Source organism: Pomacea canaliculata, linkage group LG5, assembly GCF_003073045.1.
Source record: "Pomacea canaliculata isolate SZHN2017 linkage group LG5, ASM307304v1, whole genome shotgun sequence".
NCBI lineage: Eukaryota > Metazoa > Mollusca > Gastropoda > Architaenioglossa > Ampullariidae > Pomacea > Pomacea canaliculata.
The window spans coordinates 33,657,518-33,679,393 of NC_037594.1; the positions used below are offsets into that span (position 1 = coordinate 33,657,518).

The window sequence follows — 21,876 nt, forward strand, 5'->3', positions numbered from 1 at the left end:
GCACCCTGTCGAAGACCATTTTTCAAGGCATCTTGGAGGGTAGTCATCGCCGTTGTAGCCAGAGGAACAATTGACGTCAAAGATTGGGATGGTCGTCTGGTACAGGACCTTCTCACTGTCGCCCAAAGTAAGAGTGGCGGACCCTGTCAACTCCCCCCAACCACAGGTGCAGTCAAAGGACTAACTGACAGGCTTGTTTACACAAACCACAATTTGTTTCAAGTGTTGAAAGAAGAAGGAACCGCCATAGAAAGTCACTTTTGCACTGGAGGTATATTACTACTTCCATGGTAGATAAAGGTTCATGGAACTAGCGCGGGAATCGCAGTTTGATAACCTCCCTTTCTCGCCTAGGCGGCAGCCTGTGGTCAGCATAGCAACCACAGACAGAGGGTCTCAACACCTCGCACCCCTGTACCTGCATGCGAGCACACACATTTTTCTCTCTCTCTCACACACACACACATGTATGCACATACACCTGCAGAGTCCACTGTTTGTCGCGACACCTGCAAAACGCTCTACTTCTAAAAGTGCGAACAGACACTAAGACACAGGTAGGGTCAAGAAGTCTGCTATAGGGCATCAACTACTAGATCCAGTTTTCTTCTGAAAAAGACCCTGCCGACAAATCTTGGGTTGCCACCCTCATCGCGAGGGATGGGTGCGAGGAGAAGACGGAAGGGTGGCAGCATGTGCAAAAGCCAGCTCGAACACAGATGGTCGACTGATTTTTTTCAGTCAAAGCTTTGTGGATTTTTTGTTTTTCATTCCTTCCACACTGAACTTGTGTTCGGCACGCTACGAGAATATGACCTAAAAAGCATTTTTGTTTCTCATTTTTCTCCTTCTTTCTTTTCTTTCTTTTTTTTGTGAAGGAGGAGGAAATCGTTTCTCCCTGTCGGGGCACTCTACCCCAGACGTCCCTGCACCAGCAGAACCCAAGCACCCCGCCACCCACACGCTCCCAGACTGAAAGCTGCCACTTGTTGTTCCCCTGTGATGGGCCACCCTGGGGAGAAAAGCACCACCACGCCTCCCTGCATCCGTGTGTGTGCTCACGTGCATGCGTCCGTGCTGCAAGATCCAAAAGTCGGTAGATGCTTCTCATCAAAGGCTTTCGTTATAAACGTTCTACCCGCAACAGCACGGCGGCCAAACTGAGAAGTTTAAGACGACCTAGATTTACAAAAAAATCTCTCTCCCTTGAGAGAACGAAAGTTGGCCCAACGTGATGGAGAGAGTGTTGCTCAATGTGAGGAAAATATGTGATGGAAGACTTAGTCTAATAAGAAAAATAACAGGTGTCTGAGAATGAGAGATGGCCCAGTGGGAAGATGAGAGGTGGTCCAGTATGATGATGATAGCACAATGTTAGGATGACACGGCTCAGTATGAGGACTTGTGACGGCGGGGTACAAGATGATCCGGTTGTGATGTGACTTACCCGACTCCTTCCTTAGAAGTACATCGATTTCATCGCCGATCCATGCCACGTGGAATACTGAAAAAATAGTACAGCAAGACGTAGGTCAAAGAGGACTAACACGGCGTCCATCACCGATGGTAACGCCAGGTTCAGATGATAAAGGTGGGATAAGGAAAAAAAGATGAGAAAGAGGGAGTGGCGAAGAAAAGACACATCGATACCGTTTTAACGACCTTCGGGTACGGAGTATTCCTGACCGGCCGTGATAAGATTTTACGGATGTCAGAATAGAAAACGAGGAGTCGGAGAGGAAGATAAGGGGGAAGGTGGCTGTTGGGGTAGGGGGGGGGACCGAGACAGCTGTACTCTCTGGCTTTCTCCCCATCTCCCCTGGCCACCCTTATTGCCCTCTGCCGACAACGTCTCGACACAGGCTGGTAAACACCACGCCCCGCTGTCCGGGAATGTGTCTCGTCTGGCAGGAAGAAGACTAAGGGGGCGTTACTCCAGTGAGCCCCGGTGTTTACGCCTGCGCGGGTCTTCGCACTACAGCCAACATGACGTCGCTGATGCTGGTGCTGGTGGTGCTGGTGCTGTTGGCTCTTCCACACTAGCCACCTTCTAGACGGCGCTCGTGAACTTGTCGCGGTGCCCTCGCGGTCTCAGACGACAGACTCGTCAACAAAAAACAGCCGTTGGCTCCGAGCCAGTCCGGTGCGCATCCCTGTAGGCCAGCACCTGGCCAACTAGGTCTGGTCTCTCTCTGTCTTCATTGCAGAAGACTTGGTAACTAGGGTATTGTATTGGCAGGATCTGTGTAAATACGGAAAAATATATATTTTTGTGTGTGTGCGTGCGCGTGAAAGAGAAAAAAAATGTTTTGTGTATCTGTCTCTCTGTGTGTGTGAAAGAGAGAGAAAGAGAGACAGAGAGTTTGTATAAGTACGTGTGTGTGTGCTGTCCAAATGATTCTCGTGTCTTCATCCTCTACATTTACTTTGCTCGCGTTCATCTCACATCAGCGATGCCCGAGCCTGCTAGCAGCAAGTGGGTTTGCAGTCAACAGCAGACAACTAGCAGACAGATCTATGAGTGCAGTGTAAATGTATACTCTGTGGTGTGTGTGACCTGCACTGACTTTTTGACGGGAAGGAGCTACAAATATTACTCATCATGAAAAAATGTGCACTTAAAAAGTAGAAGTATTAATGAATCTAAAATTTTGTAATACTTGATGTAATAAGTACTATTATAGATTATAAATAATGTAATCAATTTAAGTTATTAAAGTAAGTTATTAAGTTAATTAATACTTTATGTAATCTATAAACTATTCTCTAACACACATATATTTAGATGATGTCAGTCCTTATTGCTGAACCAAGCATCTCAATGTAATCGATCAGTAAAGAAAACAAGAATGCAATCGATCATCGCCTCAAGCAGTCAAACGACTTATTGATCAATTATTGTTTATTGTAAACGGTTGGTAACTAGAATGCGTCCATCAACTAAACATTCAGTCAGTCGATGTCTCCCACTTACTCGTCTTTCAACTTCAACATTAGCTGAACACCACATACAGTTGTCTGTACTTTATTATATACAGCCAGCAGAGAAAAGGCCTCGATAAATGATTACTCACAAAGAAAACATTGGATATTGTGAAAATGCAGGGTACACTGCCAGGGAAATGGGGTGGATGCAAGTACAAGACAGCCACTTTTTGACATGCCAGGGTACTGAGATTGGGGGGTGACCATATTTACATATTATCAATCATTCCATGAAATCTAATTGCAGCCAACGTGGCATTTTCTAAAACTGGCGTGGAGTTAGAAGTAGAAATTAAATTAATTAAATGTGAAGACGGGGCAGATGAATCATTTACATCAGGAGATCTTGGCTCTCTAAAACTCTTTTTTTTCTGTTACTCTTCCTCTCTCTCACACACACACACATGCACACACACATACGCACAGGAACCGCAGTCTGAGAACCACACACAACCTTTACTCACTTACAAGGTGGCGACAGTTAGCACTGCATATTTTCTGTTTTGTATGCTTCTAAGTATTTGTGGTATTTATGCATAATAACCAGTGGCGGACTGGCCAGTCGGACATTTGGGCAATGCCCGGTGGGCCGGTGGGCCTACTTTGTTCTATAGAATAATAGTATAGGGCTATTTTAGTGAGAAGGGCCGCTCTGTAAATAATGCCCAGTCCGCCCCCTGATAATAACAGATAAATCATTGTAACATCGATATCCTCAGATGTTTTTAACGTATTGTTTTAAACATAAGTGAATGCGATCACTATGTATTTTTTCTTGTTCCACTTTACTGGGCATTGCAACATTACCAAAGAAGTTACTTGAAAACAGATTCTTCCACTCGATTTATCATGGTCTATGCAAAATATACAGAAAAACATTTTACCTTCTGAAAGCACTGTCAATTACTAATTGGATTTCTCAGCTTCTAAAATATACTAACGTCGAAAACATTTTTTTTAAAGAGATAAAACTAAAAGTATGTATTAAGCTTAAAGCCACATTCATAATTTATTGTCAATAGAAACACAAGAACACAACATAGGATTTTTTCCCGATAATAACGGAGCTATTGTGACAGAAGAAAAATGCAATAATTACAACCTTCAAAATGATTCATTAATTAATGTTGTCGAATACTGGTGCAAACATATATGAGGGGCTGCTGTCATTTCAACAAACAGAAAATTGTTATTTACATTGCAGGGCGCCAGAACATGTTAACAAACTCCAATGGCATTCATAGGCAGAAAAAAGGGGTTTTCCACGAATACATCACATATGGGGGTGTCCTTTCACTTACAGTGCCAGTGGTATCACCCGTGACAGTCTCATGTATGTACTTTTCTTCTCCAGGTCATGGCTGTTTGTCTGAAGAATCAGAGCAAAGTTTCAGCTTCACCTGTTAGCGCAGTTAGCGCAGTTAGCGCAGTTAGCGCAGTTAGCGCCCCAAAGACACTGTTCTCAAAGTGAAAGTCTCAAAGATGGAGGCATATTCTAAACATGGCTTTGCGAGCCACATTCAGTCACATGGTCATGGTCCTTTCATTAAAATTCAGCGTCCTTCGTGGATGTTGCTCCTTGCAAGATTCCCGACGGCCATTTGGCATGCAGTCATATCTGCTTTGATACAATGCGTGAAAGTCATATCAGCAGTCGTTAATAGTTTAGACAAAAAAAAAAATGACAAAAAAAAAGGAAAAACTAACAGCAGTTTTTCTTGTGAACGCACTGACAAGATTTTCAAACGACATGTAGAGAGCGCAGCACTATGACCTTTAACATCGCAGAGTTCCACTCGTCAACTGGGGTCACGAGTTCTTTGCAATGTTTTGATAGCGGCATCCATTCAGATTCATTAGCACCTGTCCTACATATCTGTTTCTCATTTATAAAGTCCCAAAGCCTTACAATCCTGATAATGAAGACAAGTGTCTCTTAGACCGCAACATTTGTCATTTGCATCCATCTTTTTTCTTTTCAACATCCAGCTGCATCACAATCGAGGTCCTACCCTGGATTTCTCATTGCCTTCCCATACACAGATATATTTTTTTTAAGAGACTGGAATTGAAGGTAGGGAGAATGTGCGCTCGCGTTAGGGATAGAGAGAGATAGAGAAAGAGAAAGAAAGAGGAGAGGGGCAGACAGAGAGAAACACAAGATTCCAGAAAGGACAGTTCTTCTGGAAACATTCGTTTGATCCTTGAGTCCACTGAGAAGTCAACGGGTGACAGCTTCTTGGGGATTTTTTGTTTTCCTCTCGCAGGAAGAGATCTGGTAGGCAAAGTTAGAAACTGTGCACAGTTTCTGCTACACTCACTTCTAAACCTTCTCGCTAGCACCCGCACGCCACGACCCTTACAAAAGGCAGCACAGCTAATCGAGGTTTTGCTTCCGCCGATGGTCGGATGAGTCCCCGCAGGGGTTCCGTCTTGGGACGCTGGCAAGGCCGTGGTGTGCACTGTGAAAGACATATTCCAGAAAATGTAGCTCTTCCAATCAGCAGTGAAACGAATCCCGCTTGTAAAGAAATATGTCTATACATGCTGTCTTCACCTGAGGCTAAAACCACAGGGTGGATTAAAATCCTCGCAATTTCATTTTATTCCTGGAGGACATCTAGAGGTATCATATGTTTGGACAGCAAAGAAATATAACTTAATTTAAAAGTTCTTTACTGTGATAATTTGTGTACTACAGTGAGTATGGCTAAACAGCCTAATTTGCAGATGGTCATTTCTTAGTTTAAAATGTATGGCAGGAGGGAAACTGTAGGCAATGAAGCTTCGTCTAAGACTGAAGCCAATTTTCACGAAATATGCATGCTTCATTAATTACAATTAAATTTTTAAAGAAAAATTCAAGAAAAGTGAACATTACAGTTAGCTTCCTGAGTCAGCCTATAAATAAAACACACACACAGATAGATAGATTGCTGTAGTGGTACTACTCTAAATATTGGTCTATATACTGTATAGTTCTATAACAGTCTGCTTATGAGTAATAGTTGTTCATAATAAATTATAGTCAATTTGCGCAAAGTCAAAGTTCTAACAGACTGGCGTGAACGCTTTCAAACAAGATTTCTGAGTCTTTTTCCGCGGTCTCCTGCTTTGTATTTCTATTCTTTACTCGATTATTTGTTTAGAATATCAAAGTACAACAAAGTACATCAAAAGAGACCAATTCATGCATTTTATGTTTATCATTACACTCTGTCGAAAAGTTTTTACCTCTCTGTCATCATTGCAGTCCCAACAGCTGTGTGGGCAGATGTACGAGTGAAAATATTTTGGCCAGATTAAACGTTCATCTGAAAAGAAACAGAGAAAAAAAACTTAATAATTACGGATGAGAACGATGGGTGAAAAGGTAGGGAAGGTTAAGAGACGAGGCTACCCGAAGCCTCCAGGTACAGACAGAGAATCGACCCTCTGTACTTGACAATATGTTTTGGAAAAAGCTTGCGACAATGTACCTCTTATTTTGATTCTGACGCTTTCTCCGCTGCACGACAGGTTTGCCAGGGGAGCAGCATCTGGAGCAGCGCGTGCAGAACTGATGGCCGCTCGAGCGTTCTTCCTGGCAAGAGGAGACCGCTGTGACCCCGACCTGCGTACTCGACGCCGTCTGGAAGTGATTTCCACGTAAGGGTGATTATCGAGATAGTCAATGTTCCACGGCAGGGCCTTAGTACTTTCACTTTCACTCACGTCTTCCAGGCAGCCGATTTCTGTAACGGAGAATACAAATACAGAAAATAAAGAAGATGGCATTGCTGCTGCAATGACCACGATAGAGTATTTAACTATGAGCCGCAGACTTTGTTGGCAACGACCTAGCACAAAACATTCTGGATATTTAAATATAACCTGCAAAATTAGGGGTTATTACGTGGTACTCGACATTTCAACTCCTTTTCGAGGTCAAAACCAAGACATGGGGCAGACAGAAGCATCCCTGCTATTTATAGGTGTTTTCTAATAGCAGCCATTAGAGGCAAGGGAGGTTATTGCAGGGTAAATGATGGCGCACGTCGAGTCGTCCCCGGGGTGAATCTGTATCCGAGGTCACAAGCTCTGCCTTACGTGGGCGGAACTTTGCAGCTTCAGGCAGTTTTAGCCGACTGGTGTCGGTTTGGTCCTGTCTGTACCACTCAGTGCAAGATCTGGCTTCAAACTATTTTCTACCGTGTTCGCTTCACGAGTGCATTGAGTAATTTGACTCTGTAAGAAAAGTGAAAGGCAGATTCATTGTGATTTTGATATTTAGCAGCTGTCAAGTGTCTAGTCTCCATTTTCAATGTAGTTTTTGGTATCTCATGTCCAAATTTTTGCAAGCAGTTCATCATTTTGACGCAAACAAAATATGTGGTGTTGAAGTCAACGTGTCAATTCAGGTAAGGGTCATTATATAACAGTGGTTTTGCTAATGCATGAATGTTAGTTTATGTGAATCGCTTTTGAGAAATGCTAGACTTGATTCTTGTAATCACTGAAAGTTCCATGCAAATTTTGAGTGAAGAACAGGGGGACATGTCTGTTACCTTGAAACGCAAAGTTCATATTTTCTGGCTTTGGATTGCTAAGATTAAACAAACCTTTACTTTGTTTCTAGTTGTTTTAAGGAATACACCCATTTGTGTAAATGTGTTTTTGAATGATGGAGGCTCAGTCATAAATCTGTATACACACAAGTGACCCATACATGTATACACAGTACAAAACAATGTTAATCTGCTTTAAGCTGTACACTTTTCTTTCAGACGTCCCCGACAGGTGAGAGTCTATGGCGTCCTCAGACAACTTGAAGAAGACAGTTCAAACCTGGATGGACACTCCTCCATTATCTGATAAAGGCAGCGAGGATGAGAATGAGGGGTAGGACATGTAAACAATATGAACCGAGCTTATCACCGACGCAGAGGTTCTACCTCAACTGGCTGTTCGTTATAATTGAATGATCAGGAAAGAAGAGGAAAACCTAACCCAAAATCTGCTTGTACAACCTCCATCTGTAGAGCAGACACTCTGCTTATCAGATGATGGGTCCTTTCCTTGAGATCAGGCAACGGGACCATTTCACAACAACATGCTCATCCTGCCGTTGGCAGACTACCTGATGACGAGTCATTTTGCAAGTCCCTCAGGTACAATAAAGCGAAGTCTACAGGAAAAGCAAACACAAAATCTGCCTGAACTGCCACATTGGTCCTCACAATCAGTGTTCCAATGCGACAAACCAAATTCGGAAATTTAATGAAGATATCTAGTGATCACATGTGTCAGCGCTTCTGTAAACTATTCACCTGGTGATCACATTTTTCTTGGCTACTTTGTTGAGGTTTATATTCTAAATGAAGAGCTTTTCGGGAGGATTGTAGAAAAGACGTATACTATCGATACGTGTTCATAATGAGAACATCTGCAAGTGTCCTATGGCTGTCATGCGCTTTAAACATGCATCTTAAAGAACATCTAAGACAAATAAAGATTTGTTTTTGATGTTCATTTTCATTTTAAAAGGCATGTGAATAATAGCAAATAAGTAAACTCCTCACAGTCGAAAAGAACTGATGTCATCATGATAATAGTAGTGGTGATGGCAATTTTTGCTTTAGAAAACTAGGCTTACTTCCTGAACGACGTACAGAATAGATAAGCATCGGCAAGTACAGAGTAAACTTTCAAAACGATTCCCAGTCACAGAAGGTGGAAACTCTTGTTTACGTGTGTGTGTGTGTGCGCGCGCGAGATATATTTCACTATATCTATAATCTCCCTTTCATTATATGGGTGGCACAACTGTTCAAAATTGTAGTGCAAACGCAGTTGAAAAAAACAAGACACCTGCAATTGCGGAACTACCATTTCTATCAACAATTTGGCAGCAGTGTATGAAAAGTGAGTGAAAAATCCAGAGAATCAAGATGAGAACAATTATGAATGGAATAATTTAAACTTTAAAGCAAATATGGAACAAAGTGATAAATAGTAAAATGAAGGAAAAATTGTTCCATAAATGAAGGTAAAGACAAAACAACACCTTTGAAGTCCTTGGGGAGTGAAATTATCCTCATTTACCCCATTTATCTCAGAAACAAGTTAGTGTGAAGGGGAGAGAGAGAGAAAGAGAGAGAGAGGTGTCCATCTCCTCTACTTCGATGCGTTGGGAGTCGTGCACCCAGTCACACCCACGCTGACATCCACCCCACACCCACACCCACACACCTCTGCCGGCGTTGCAGCTGGCTTGCACAAAGAGCTGCTTGGCATCAATTTCTCGGTCGTTGTCCATCTTGACGGTGACCTCTAACCCGAAGTTCCGGCGGTTGCGGCGCCAATCTCGCAGGGCGCTGATGATGTTGAGGCTCACCCAGACGCTGCCAGCAGAACGTGCGATTCGTGCGTCCAGAAGTCTCCGTCTGTTTACAACTGTCAACGGGAAGATAAAGAAGCCAATGTTAGCCTCGAGTTCAAATAAAGTTCAAACAAAGGAGGAGAGTCTGGTCGAATCTTAACTCTGCTTTTAGTTCCCAACCTTAATATCATTTGTCCTGTGCCTAACTACTCCCTATGTAGAGTCTATGGTAAAGAAAGGAAGCTGTGATTTATCATTTCAGAAGCCACCGCAAACACCATCTCTCTCTCTCTCACTCTCACACACACACACTGATAAATTGTCTTCGGTTCTCATGTGCCGGGTGCATGAGAACTTAATAGAGGTGCGCCTCTACACCATCATCATCATCTTTATAATAAATGGGAGGGTGAAAACTCATTTGCCTTTTGGTGATGGTGGGTTCTTAAGACTATTTACAATGGAAGGGTTCTGCCAGTGATTTTCTGATATTGGTAGTGCAGTTCCCCATGTCTGACTTTGTTTTTCAACTGTCTTTTAATGATGAGTAAGACGCTGCTCAATCATCAGCAATCATGTACGGAATATGAGGGTAGGCGATCTGAAATAAGGTAATGCCGGCCTGATCTACCTGCACTGACTGCCTTGTGCAGTCTTGGTCACTTTCTTGGAATAGAAAAAAATCTACACGGACTGAGAACCGAACCTGTACCCGTCTTCATCTACAGTGTAGATCGTGTCTTTGCTTACTTCTGCCACGTCTCCGTGTGATGAGTGGCCTGGTGAACTTGTAGACAGACACCAACAGATTGGGAGTAGACTGTCCTTCTTCCTCCTCTTCTCCACCTTCCAAGCAGGGGCAGTTTGCGGACACTACAAACGCACATCAAAATATTACAGTGATGTCCCGTGGTTTCCTTTTCGAACCAAAGAAGTGGATGCGATCTAGCAATCTAGTGATGGTGATGACGACCAGAGCGTTTATTATCAACAAGAGGACGCCTTTATTACTGACGCTTTTTAATTCTAATGCTCAGTATACTTACACCTTCTTTAAACAAAATAAATTAATTAGGTATTATATAATAAATAAATTACTTTTAAGAGGTTGTTCACAACTGTGAGGCTTAGTAGGCTTAAAGTAGGCTTAGTAAGATTAAACACCACGAACGTGAAGGAAAACCTGAGGAACTTACGTGGGTTGGGTTTCAGGAACAGTTGCAATGTCGCCGAGAGGGCATCGGCTTCAGTGTCTGGTTCTCGGGGCACTGGGATGTAGAGGCGGAGTCCCAGGTTGTTGGGGTCATTCCACAGAGTGCTGTTGACTGACTGTGGAGGGTGACCTGTGTGCAGATGTCCGTAGCAGACACGTTTACTTTTAAACAGGTGTGACATATAACTCTTCACGTATTGACTTAAAGCATATGAACAATTTTAGCCATGGAAATTAAATCAAGATGAAAGGAAGTCTGATAAGGGTCAAACGGGTGAGATGAATGATACTAAAGGTCAACCAACTATTATTCGGTTTCGCCTAATTTCTGGGGTCTGATGCATGAATGCGAGAATACAGCAAATTTCCAGACCACCGAACGTTAGAAAACGTTAGAAATTTTAGGAAAGGTCCTTATCCGATGTCATGCTGTTTTATCACTTCAAACCTCAAACTTTGATTGTTTTATTTTTATAACTGGTTCAGACCTTTTTAGACAGACTTTGCACTTACATGATGCTGAGTAACAGTGGTGCTGTTCCGTTGTCGGCTCTAATACTGTTAGATTGGGAAAACTCTCCAAGACATCGCTAACATTAGTGCGATTGGGGCTCAGTGTGATGTTCTCCGGAATTCTCAGTTCCTCGAGAATCTTCAGACGTATAGCTTCCAGTCTGCTCAGACGGTCTCTGAAAAGTTACATAAAGTCAAAGCTTTAGCTTAGACGTGACCGGAGGAGGTTACTAACGGACAGGTTAAAGCTTAGACGGCATACGAGTGATTAAAGAAAGACCTAAGCTGGCATCTGAAGAGTTAAAGAAAGACCTGGCTGAAACTAAGACTGGATCTGTAGAGTTCATCAAAGTACACGAGTCAGCTTAGACTGGATGTGAGGAGTTAAATAAAGTACTGTCTGAAGCAGAAATTCACTCGAAATTCGGTAAGCAAGCTCTTAAAAATGATGAAAATGTTTTTTTCTGATGTTGTCAGCAACATGCGACCACGTCTTTGCACGCCAGCTGCGTAGTTCGCTGGTGTTCTCCTCTTCTTGAATCATTTCGTGTATGGCAAGGGGTTGCGCGGAGAAATAAATCTTGCAAAGGGAAGTGAAAAATCTGTTTTAATTGAGGTTTTATGACAAAATGTTGAGAAAGTTTCAGACAGCTAGAGTGTTTATTATCGACATGTGAGCAAGCCGTGAACTCACTAACACAGATTAACACGTTGGCAGCAGCACATGGCCACCTAAAGTTAGTGTCTGCTTTGAATACCTTACCTTCAAAATACAAGATTATCCAAATCTGTGAACATTATCCTCTGTTAAACTATGCGTTTATCCCAAAGCCAAACAAGACAGTAACCAAACACTGTAAAAGCAAGCTTTAATGATAGTTTTGCTTTTCACGCCTGCTTGGTTGTGTTTGTTTAACCTACAGTAACTCGTCATGAGAGGCATTTGATCCTTTTCCCATTAAGCCTTCTCTTCTGGGCTCGAGTGCATGCGAAGTCCTAAAAACAAGTCTTAAATCGCCAGCCTCAGGTACAAAGTCGATAGCAAAGTTCATCAGGCGCCCTAAGGCCTCACATGTTCACCTGCCAAATGCGATTTTTGGAAGTGAAAGCGAAAAACTTAGCTTAACTTCGAGCCCGACTTAAGGCTTCACATGCAGACCGGCACTGATGGTTTGCCAGAGATAAGAAAGGAAAAAAAATTGTCCCAAACAGCTGGGTTGCGTTAACACTGTACATTCTTTAACAATAATCAGCTGCGCTTGTGTGTGGGCAAAAAAAAAAAAAAGATTTATGACGAGCAAATGGCAGAAAAACGAGAGAAGTTTGGAGAGCTAAGTGGAGAAAAAACAAACTTTCTCTTCTTCTCTCCGCTATCGCACCATCCTTCTTCCATTATCCATCCGTTAACATGTCTGCCTGTTTGTCTGCCACATAATCAGATTCCAACTTCCCCACAACCCTACATTAGTCCCTGATTAAGTCTTTTTTTTTTTTGTATTATTCTAGTCTTCGATTCAATTTACTGCATATTTTGTTGTTCTCTCTTTTCCGTTACTCTCGTTGCCTATTCGCATGATTCAGGTCTTCATTTCGTTTCTCTGATAATGACTCTACACACGCGCGCACACATACCTACAAACATTTGTTGTGTTATCTTTCACTGGTAAGACTTCGTACTTCCTCATTCATGAACTAACGGACATGTCCGCGAATCAGGTCATTATCAAATTTTTCAGAAGGTCAAGAGGAGAGAGAGAGCAAATTGAAGACCTGCTAAAGGAGCATCAAGGCGTTGATTGACGATGTTCTCTAGAACACAGTCTAGACGGCTACACTGTGAGAAGTCATGTCGCTGGCTTCTCTTAATGTCTGGTCCCAAACGGACGAAAAACCGCCAGAATGTCAATTATCGTGCAATCTAGGCCCAGCTCCCCTTCTCCGACCACTTGTAGCATTCAAGTGCCCTCCCTCTTCCTATCCTCCTCCCCCACACATTTCTTTTTTCCAAAGGGTTGGCCGCTGTACAACGCTTCTACCTGGCTTTTTTCCGTACCTGTGCGACTGATGCAGACCTCACACACCGATGCCCCCATACAGTGCGTTCACGAAACGAGGACAAGAAAATATATTGCCTTCGTTGTACCGCTAAGTGGCTCGTGCTTTGCGTAATAATCATTCTGATATACGTGGAAAACATGTCGGTTGTTTTGTGTTGTGTATATTTAGCATTAGGCACCCAACAGATCCATGAACTTATCCAAGTATTCGCTGTGTCTAAATTTAAAGATGATCGTCTCCACATTTTCCTGTGTAGTGTTTCCAAAGCAATTCCCTGAAGACTACAAAACTTCCACGGAGGAGATGGAGTTTCTTTACAAATCTTGCTGTATCGACACTGAAAGCATGATTAGTTTTGATGACTGTAATCATCCGTTTACAATAAGAACTATATTTGTAAATAGTTTTTTTTTACTCCTGCTTTTCGAGACTTTGCCTGGTGCTTCAGATGTTCTAATCTGGGATCTGCAAACTATTGGTTGTAACCAAACCACATAGAGAAAGCAGCAAAGTGTGTCAAGTCCATGTTCAGCATTTGAGTGCTAGTCTGCCATATGTGATAAACAGAGGCATATCCGTTGATGCTTTTGCGTCTAGAAGCGAGAAAAGGCGATAATTCATGCTTACTTCCGCGCCTCTTGCAGTTTCGTAATGGCACTCTCCCCTTGCTGCTAAGCTTCTTTTTCGCCAGGAATGGGAGCAATTTGGCCGCACCAAACTCTAGCCGCATCGTATATTTTAAAGGATGGGTTGGCGTGGGAGTCTTTCAAGTCGACTCATTGAGAGAGCAGAACATTAAGACCCACTTCCGGTTCATACAACTGCTGAGGTCATGTAATTAACCACGAAAACCTCTCTCTTCCTTCGTGTGTGTGTTTGTGGTTGTTGTCAGCTCACAGCAGCTATCTCCTAAGATGATCTGAGTTTCTTTGTGTCTCTAAGTTTCTCTGGAAACTTTAGTGGACCCTCATGTTGTTCAAGAAGTTAGCTGCGTTTGCAAAAGGAAGTTAAAGCTGTTATTTCTCACTGCCTAACCAAAGAAAAAGCTCTGTCTATCTTTCTGTCTCTCTTTCTGTCTAAGCGGTCAAGTCGACATCGGAAAATAAATATAGTCTGGTTTTTTTGTGTGTTTTATGTCTGTGTTCATATGTCGGCATATTGCAGAGTCTACTCCCCTCCTCAGAAAGGAAAAAAAGCTGTAACACATGCTCTAACTCACGAGGTGGTGAAGTCATCAGCACGATTATGAGGCTAACATATTACGATGATAATCGTGTGGTTGCACTTTTACGGAAAAATATTTTATCGAGCGGAACGTTGTAAAAATGGAAATGATGATTTTTAGGAGTTTTGACAGCACTTTAAGATCCTGGTGCAACACATTGGAGTGTAGCTGCGCAGAACCACGGTGTAGAGCTGTGTGGGCTTTAGAAAGTTGTTCAGATGCAAATTAAACCCCTTTTAGCATTTCTCATTTTACAAAATATTTGAAGAACGCACACCCACGACAAGAAAATTCACTCGAAAGAAAACGGCATGATTTTACTTTTGACTTTTTCTCGTGTAGTTTTTTTTTTTTTACTTGTACGGATTCAATCGGCAAAGATTGTTTACTCCACAATCTCATAAGCGATTCACTGTATCATTGTGCAAGCGGTACTTTGATTTCTCGCCAAAAATCCTTGTCATTTCTAAAGAGCTGTCCTTTTCTCCATCTTCGGCTTGTTAATACCAACGTCCCCCAACAAGCCACACACTTCCCTCCGATAACCCATCTCAGATTCTCCTTTTCATCGTTCTTTGTAATGTCAAGTCCACTCTAGGTATCATCCAGTCCTGCTACACTAGCTACAGGCTTCACTCTCGACCACCTCATCTCTCTGGCGGTCTTTTTGGCATTTTCCGGTAGGCATTGTCACATGCCAAAAGAGTCAGCCAGTCGAGCTAGTTAGTCGTGAGCATCAGCCAGTAGATAGTGTTATGATTGCATCAGCCAATCGTCCTCGACATCTTATTGCATCGTTCAATCGATTTTAACCATCGTTTAATCTTTTAATAAACTTAGATTATAAGTTTAGTGCCAACATTTTAACCCTAACCATCCCGTTAGGATCAGCCAATCGGCTCTTTGAACTCTGGGCATTTAAATTTTACTTGTGAAACGCAAAGACTTGTGAAAATATAGTTTATTTCTTTGTTTTAGTGTTATTGGTACACAGTTTTATAAGAGACTTTTCCTAAACAATGACACTGTAGCCTCTTAAACAGAGGCACATGAAAGTGATGTCCCTTCTCGTTACCCGGCTTAAAGGGACTGCTTTCTCCTTCTCTCTTTCCCTTTCTCTTCTCCTCCCTCGATCTACGTTGACTTTGGTGTCTTCTGCTACCTCGTGCTTTCTAAAGCGCCACACACCTCTGTTTTTCATTGCTTTATGGCTGCCCCAAGTCCTTGCCACGTGTAGACCACTTCTTCCACGAACAGGCTTTGCAGTATATTGTCTGGGACATCTTGTCCGAAGTTGTTTTTCTTTTCGCCTTATGGATTACTTATCTCCATTTTTCTGCAATTATAATTTCTTGTTTCTGCAATTTTAAAATTTTCTTATCTATGGTCCTTGTGATTCGTTGCCACATTTTCCTCTTCATGACGAGAGTTTGGATTTGCCCATGTTCTTTTGGTAGTTTTGAAGCGATTTGAGCCCGTCACGAAGGTGTGAAAAGGCGCACTAGTAGTAGTAGCTGTTGTTATTATTGCCAGCAGACCTGCACCCAACACATCCCTACAACTTGTTTCTGAAGTTCGCTGTTCCAGTTCACGGTAACCACAGTAAACAGTGAAGAGAAGGGGAGGGGTCGGAAGAAGAGATGATGAAATAGCGTTGAGGGTCTCGTGAACTACGCCTGTTAGTTGACCTTACACATCCTGTTAGCAGGACCCCCATCTCGGCAAATAATGTGGGCGCAGTCGAGCGTACAGTAGCGCTGGCAACACGCTAGAACATTTCTAAAAGTTTCTGACTGACAGACAACTTTCCAAAGAGAAGGGCTGGGGAAGGCGCTGTGGGAATTATATCTAAAGGAAATCTAAAAAGCCGCAGCCATTCATATGCTTTGACTTCACTGAAGGTTTGTTGTCTGGTCGCGCAGACCACCCACTATTATACCACGTTTGAGAACTCGCTTGACCTACATAGAGCGGTGAATAGACATCCCATCACTAACCCAGACTTCCCGGCATGCTTCGCGGTTTCGGTCGTCTCTGGATAAATGCTTGTTGTGGCTGAAAGGGGTTACGCCCTCGGTGACCTCTGTACCACACTGGGTGATATTTACTTCAAAGAGGGACGCCGCTTGCTTGGAGCCTTGTAGTTTATTTTGCTGTATCTGTGTTTGTTTCTCCGTCATCACCACAAGTGTAACGAGAGCAGCTACAACAGAACTGCTGGTAGTAATAAAATATTCTTGCTGTAATTGTAATTGTGGGTAGAGGATTATATCTCCTTGGCGTAGATGGAATATTGAGGATATAGACTCCACGCCATCATAAGGAAAACACAAGAACTTGCCTACAAACAGAGCAAAATACATGTGTCGTATCTTCTGACTATTTCTTGTAAAACTTTCAGCCATTTAACTAGTTTACTACACTATGGGTGTTTATTGAAAGAATTATAAACTAACGAAAACTCCCTCTTATCAAATACTTATCATTTTATTATAGTTCTTCTCTAACTTTAGCCAAAACTATAAAGTATAGCCTTTATCAAATCCCAAATTCCACCAATATTCTGTATTTTCTTTGTTTCGTTCTTTTTCATTTTTTCTTTATTGCTATTTATTCTTGCTCTTACTTGTTAAGTATCCAGTGTGTTATTATCAGTTTGTTATCATTGACTCCTCTGATGAAATGAGAATTGAAAACAAACACCAGTCGATACTGTTTCCAAAATATGCATTAGAGTAATACTCATAAAGTGCGCTTGCCCTCTGGCCAGCATGTCTCAACACAATGTAGAGAGAAATACTAACTCTTATGTCACACACTGACAATGTCTGCACTTCTTTGACAGACACGTGGCATCCGAATGCTGCGACTAACAGCTCTGTCCCCTGTAACCTCCCTGCCGCACTCATTCGCTCTGCATTCTCAGCAGGATGCTGTGGGAGGCTTTGCTTTCACCTGCTCTTCAATCTGCGCAGTTCTCTCGGGGAGGTGTGCAGGTGGTCGGCGTCCTCGTAAATAACAATGCTGTCACAAATATATCTCATGCCACTCGACAGTATTACGAAATACATATTTAATTACTTCTTCTTCTGCGCCGAGACCTGAGTTTGGAAGAAGATGTGGATGCATTTGTTGGCGGAACCTATGTCTATCCTTAGATCTCATTCCTTCATGTTGCTTTCCTGTCTCCAAGATATAGTCAAAGACCTGAGCTCACAAGGCAGAGTGAGTGATTAAATTTATTTTCTTCTTTCCCGATCTTACCCTTCTATTTCTTTGTTTTACATGCCCCACATGCACTAATTTTTCTCTCTCTTTTATATACATAGTGTATATAAATATGGCGCGTGCATGTTTCTCTCTGATACGGTTTGTTATGATTTGCTGTCCTTGTGATACTACTGTATATTTGTTATTTCTTCTTCACAGAACACCAAGTTGGGTTTCAGAAAGTATGCATAACCCTGAAGTTTCGCAAACTTTGCTACCAGCGAGCCTTTGCCGTCCTGGCAAATTAAATTTTCTCTGTAACATGGAGGAAGTTTTCTAAAACTCTGGGTCATCGACATTTTTTTCGACTTTCCGTGTTAATGATTATCAATCTGTGGGAGTACGTCCTGCGCATGTTCTACAGCATGTACTGACAGTATTAAAAGAGACCAGAACATATTTACAAGATGGAGCACAAACAACGGAAGATAAAATTATTGAGCTAAACGACAGTATAATCGTTAGAAAACAACGCCACAACACGACTGCATTGAAATAATTACTATTATTCTGAACATTCACTCATTCTTGTTTGTTTGTTTTTCTACATTTGCTTATCGTCTGTTACATACCTCCGACGCTGAAGAAAACGATCTTCTCTCGCCGTAGTCGTCAACAGGACTCCTTCCATTGTCGACGGCGTCACCGATGGTGTCATCATACTGCTCATGTCGTTGCTGCCGTCGCTGTAGGATGTGCTCTCCACTTGGGCGTTGCCATAGCGCAGGGCCCACAATACCATCAGCAAAATTCCAACAGCGTGTCCTGATGCTCCGCCTGCTACGACTACTCTTCGGTCCAACATCGTTGTGAAAACTGATTATACTTTTTCTCTCCTTTTAATTGTAACCCTAAACTCCGTTTCCACAAGTGGAAAACGAAGAAATCAATCTTTTCCTCTGTTAGAGTTCACAAATAATTGTCTTCTTTTTATCCCTTGTCTTATTGCAGCATTTTTTTCTCTTCTGAAATGGTTTCTTGTTATTTACAATTTTTATCAACAAACGTTGTGTTCGAATATAATTTTTTTAACGACAGTAAAGTCCATAGTTTTTGCTGTTACTTCCACACAGGTTTGAAGTGAAGAATTCGGAGAAGAGTTTTGGAATGTCGGATGTGCTGTCGCATGGACGTGTCGTCAGGGACAGGGAAGTCAGTGGCTGACCATTGACGTCGGCAGACGTCAGCTCTCGTCCTCCTTCGCTTGCACAAAGCAACTGGATCAGTGGTGTGGCGGCCCTCTTGCCTTCTTTTTAAAGCACTCAAGACACGGGGTGGCGGTGCGTGAATTTATCTGTCTGGGTTCCTGCTTGATGCGCATCGCCAGTTCCCAAGCGCGCGCGCACACACACACACGCACGCACACATACCACAACGCGTGGTGTGAGTAGTCTCGTGTACGTGTGTGTGTGTGTGTGTGCGTGCGTGTACATGTGGGCTTTAAGTCTCTGTGTGTGTGTGTGTGTGTGCGTGCGTGTACATGTGGGCATTAAGTCTCTGTGTGTGTGTGTGTGTGTGTGTGTGTGTGTGTGTGTGTGACTCTGCGTGTGTGTGTGCGTGCGCGCGAGTGCGCGTTCGTTCGTTCGAAACAGGAGTTTTGAAGCTGCAAAACCATTCATACCACTCATTCACCACTTCTCTGCAGGCGGTGAGACACTCGCCGGGTGGCGATGGGGAAAGGCAGTGGAAACTTTCCCCTCACGTGACAACGCGCGGCGCCTGCGAGCTCATGCGTGCCTGCGACCGAGTGCGTGTGAGTGTGCGTGCGCGCGCATGCACATGAGGTGTTTACGTTCCCCCTCACTTTGAACTTAACTTGTTTGTCTAACTATTTTGGGAAAGAAAGATTAAGTCTAGGGTTTAGTCTGTCGAAATGGCCTCTTTCTGGAGGGTCTTAATGTGCGTGTGTGCGTGAGTGCGTGCGCGCGCGTGTGTGTGTGTCCTGAATGATTTTTCCATCAGGCTGAACACTTAACAAGAGAGAATGTTGGAGGAGGGAGGTAGTGGTTTGGAGGAAGGGGAACAAATTCCACCAGCGTCGACAGACGAAGTGTTATTTTGTGTCTCGTCTGTGAATTCTTTTGTCGCCTGTATTGCAAACACGATCATGGCGCTTGGACGGACGCTCGAGCTCAGTTCGTCAAGACCACCGAGACTGCAGCTGGCACATTTCGCATCTTGTGGTCTTTCAGCTTTCCTTACACTTTCTCCTAATAAACCATTTCAGATCTGTACGTAATGCAATTTTTCGAACGTGGTAAACATATTTTATTACCTCAAACACATCTTCGAACACCAAGGGCTCATAAAGCAATATTCTTATCCATCTTCAACATTGCATATCGAGACTATTACATTACCATTATGTTAAATAAGCTGCAGTGATGCTTGTAAAATTGTGAATATTTTGTTCCTATTTTTAGCTCTGCATGCATCCCATTGCATACAAAGTTTGTCTTGCAAAATAAAGTTCGGAAAAAATATTAGTGCCTATACTACAAAGTATCACTTTAAACAAATAAAACAGAACATCCAAAACTTCATTATAAAAGAACTCCAATATATATATAGAATTCTTGAACCAAATGCATCAAGAGGATATAATGATAATTGCAAAATTTATAAAGCGCATACTCACACTCCTAAGGAGCATGCTCTTAGTGCCTAAGAACAAAAACGAAACATCGACAGCACACGAGGGACAGGAACACAAACAAATAACATATGAGCTATAAAAGAATAAACGACCATACTAACGAAGAATAAAATCAAATACAGAAAACACAGAGATGAACCAAATAACAAGAACAAGAACAAGGACTGAGAGTAACATGATAATACAAAAGGAAGGGTGTGACAAAGGACTGGCATTATGGGAAAGGTTGTTAGGAGAAATATATATATACTATATTATTTATCGAGAGAGAAATTAGAAGTCAAGTTTTTGTAGTACATATATATATATCTTTATTAACAGAGAGAAAACAATTAGAAGTTATGGTGCTGTAGAATGCTGTTACATTGTATGTAGCGGAATGACAAACATTTCATGTTGGCGAGTAAAGTAAACTGAAGACAAGCTTTTTAAAATGTTTCCTTTTTATTTTTGGTGACATTCCCTCCCTCTCTGTATCAGCGTGTAAAATGGCAATTTTTGTTTTGTTTCTATGAATGATTTTATCACGGGGACTTGTATGAATTCGCCATTTAAGTTTTATTTTGTTTCTCGTAATAGTACTACGGTGATGCACTTATTTCAATATTATTTATTGCACCACTGTCCTCCATGTGTCGACACTTACATCCACTTTTCTGTCTGTAGTCTGCAGTCAGACATGGAAGGTAATTAAATGTGAATAATTTCAACACATCTTTGCTGGAAATGTGTTCTCGTAATGGCGCATGGCTGGTGTGGTTTACTGGACGAGACGATCGTGGTACAACAAAGTTTCTGAAAGTTCTGAGATACATTTAGTGTGGCAGTCAGTGAGACTCCAGTCTGAATGCACTCATTACAAGACTGTAAACCTTTAATGACTATTAATGTAACGCATGCGAGTAGTAAACAACTACCTGTTCATTAAGTGTCACAGTTACTGTAGTTGGGGTAAAAGTTTAAGTTCACAAAGAGTAGATTTGTTCTGACCTCACTGCGTTTTTCGAGGCAGCATGCCGACAAACAAACGTCTAAACTCCCCTTCAAACAAAGTTATGGTGTAATGGAATATCAGTGAATTCTTTTAATTAACTAATTCATCAGTGAATTAATCTGTCACGTATCGACCCGTTCACTTTAACCCTTTAAATGTTATTTTTCATACATAGGTATTTGTAGTCTTCATGCACGAAGCAATGAGCCCTTCTCCATCAGGGTCAATTCATTCTACAAATTAATTAAATTTAATTCTATTTAATTCTATTTAATTCTATTTATGTGTTGGTTTGTTTATTTGGGATTATGACTTTGTCAAATTTGTATTTTATTCTCCTGTATCTTTTTCGAAAAGTGCAACCTCTTCGTACAGTAATATCTCCCCTTAGTGTTAGCGCCGCACTTGAACAGTTGCCTGTGAGTGGTGTGTGTCTGTCTGAACGTGAAAAAGCTTTAGAAACAAAACAACTTGTCTTTGCTCGAGAAAACGGACAAGGGGGAATATCTGTATAGGTACACGTACAAAAGTGGCACTTATACCAGCAGGCGTCTCAGTTTCCGTTGGGTATATGTTTACATATGTTTATTTCTTCCAACAG

At 42.1% G+C, this 21,876-nt stretch overlaps 1 protein-coding gene and 1 long non-coding RNA gene across 2 annotated transcripts; one reads left to right on the forward strand and one right to left on the reverse strand.

Annotated features, from left to right (window-relative positions):
• Nucleotides 1–3,009: 3,009 nt before the first annotated feature.
• On the reverse strand, nucleotides 3,010–18,875 carry LOC112565043. Its single transcript, XM_025240278.1, has 8 exons — nucleotides 18,198–18,875; nucleotides 11,073–11,248; nucleotides 10,543–10,689; nucleotides 10,097–10,219; nucleotides 9,217–9,420; nucleotides 6,465–6,719; nucleotides 6,220–6,299; nucleotides 3,010–5,447 (listed from the first exon to the last, which is right to left on the reverse strand). Exons 1-8 carry the CDS (start codon nucleotides 18,428–18,430, stop codon nucleotides 5,322–5,324), a joined length of 1,344 nt encoding a protein of 447 aa, XP_025096063.1. The 5' UTR covers nucleotides 18,431–18,875; the 3' UTR covers nucleotides 3,010–5,321.
• On the forward strand, nucleotides 18,844–19,637 carry LOC112565044. The gene is made up of 3 exons (XR_003099327.1): nucleotides 18,844–18,905; nucleotides 19,271–19,378; nucleotides 19,588–19,637. It is a non-coding gene; the product is annotated as an uncharacterized LOC112565044 (long non-coding RNA).
• The last annotated feature ends 2,239 nt before the right edge of the window (nucleotides 19,638–21,876 follow it).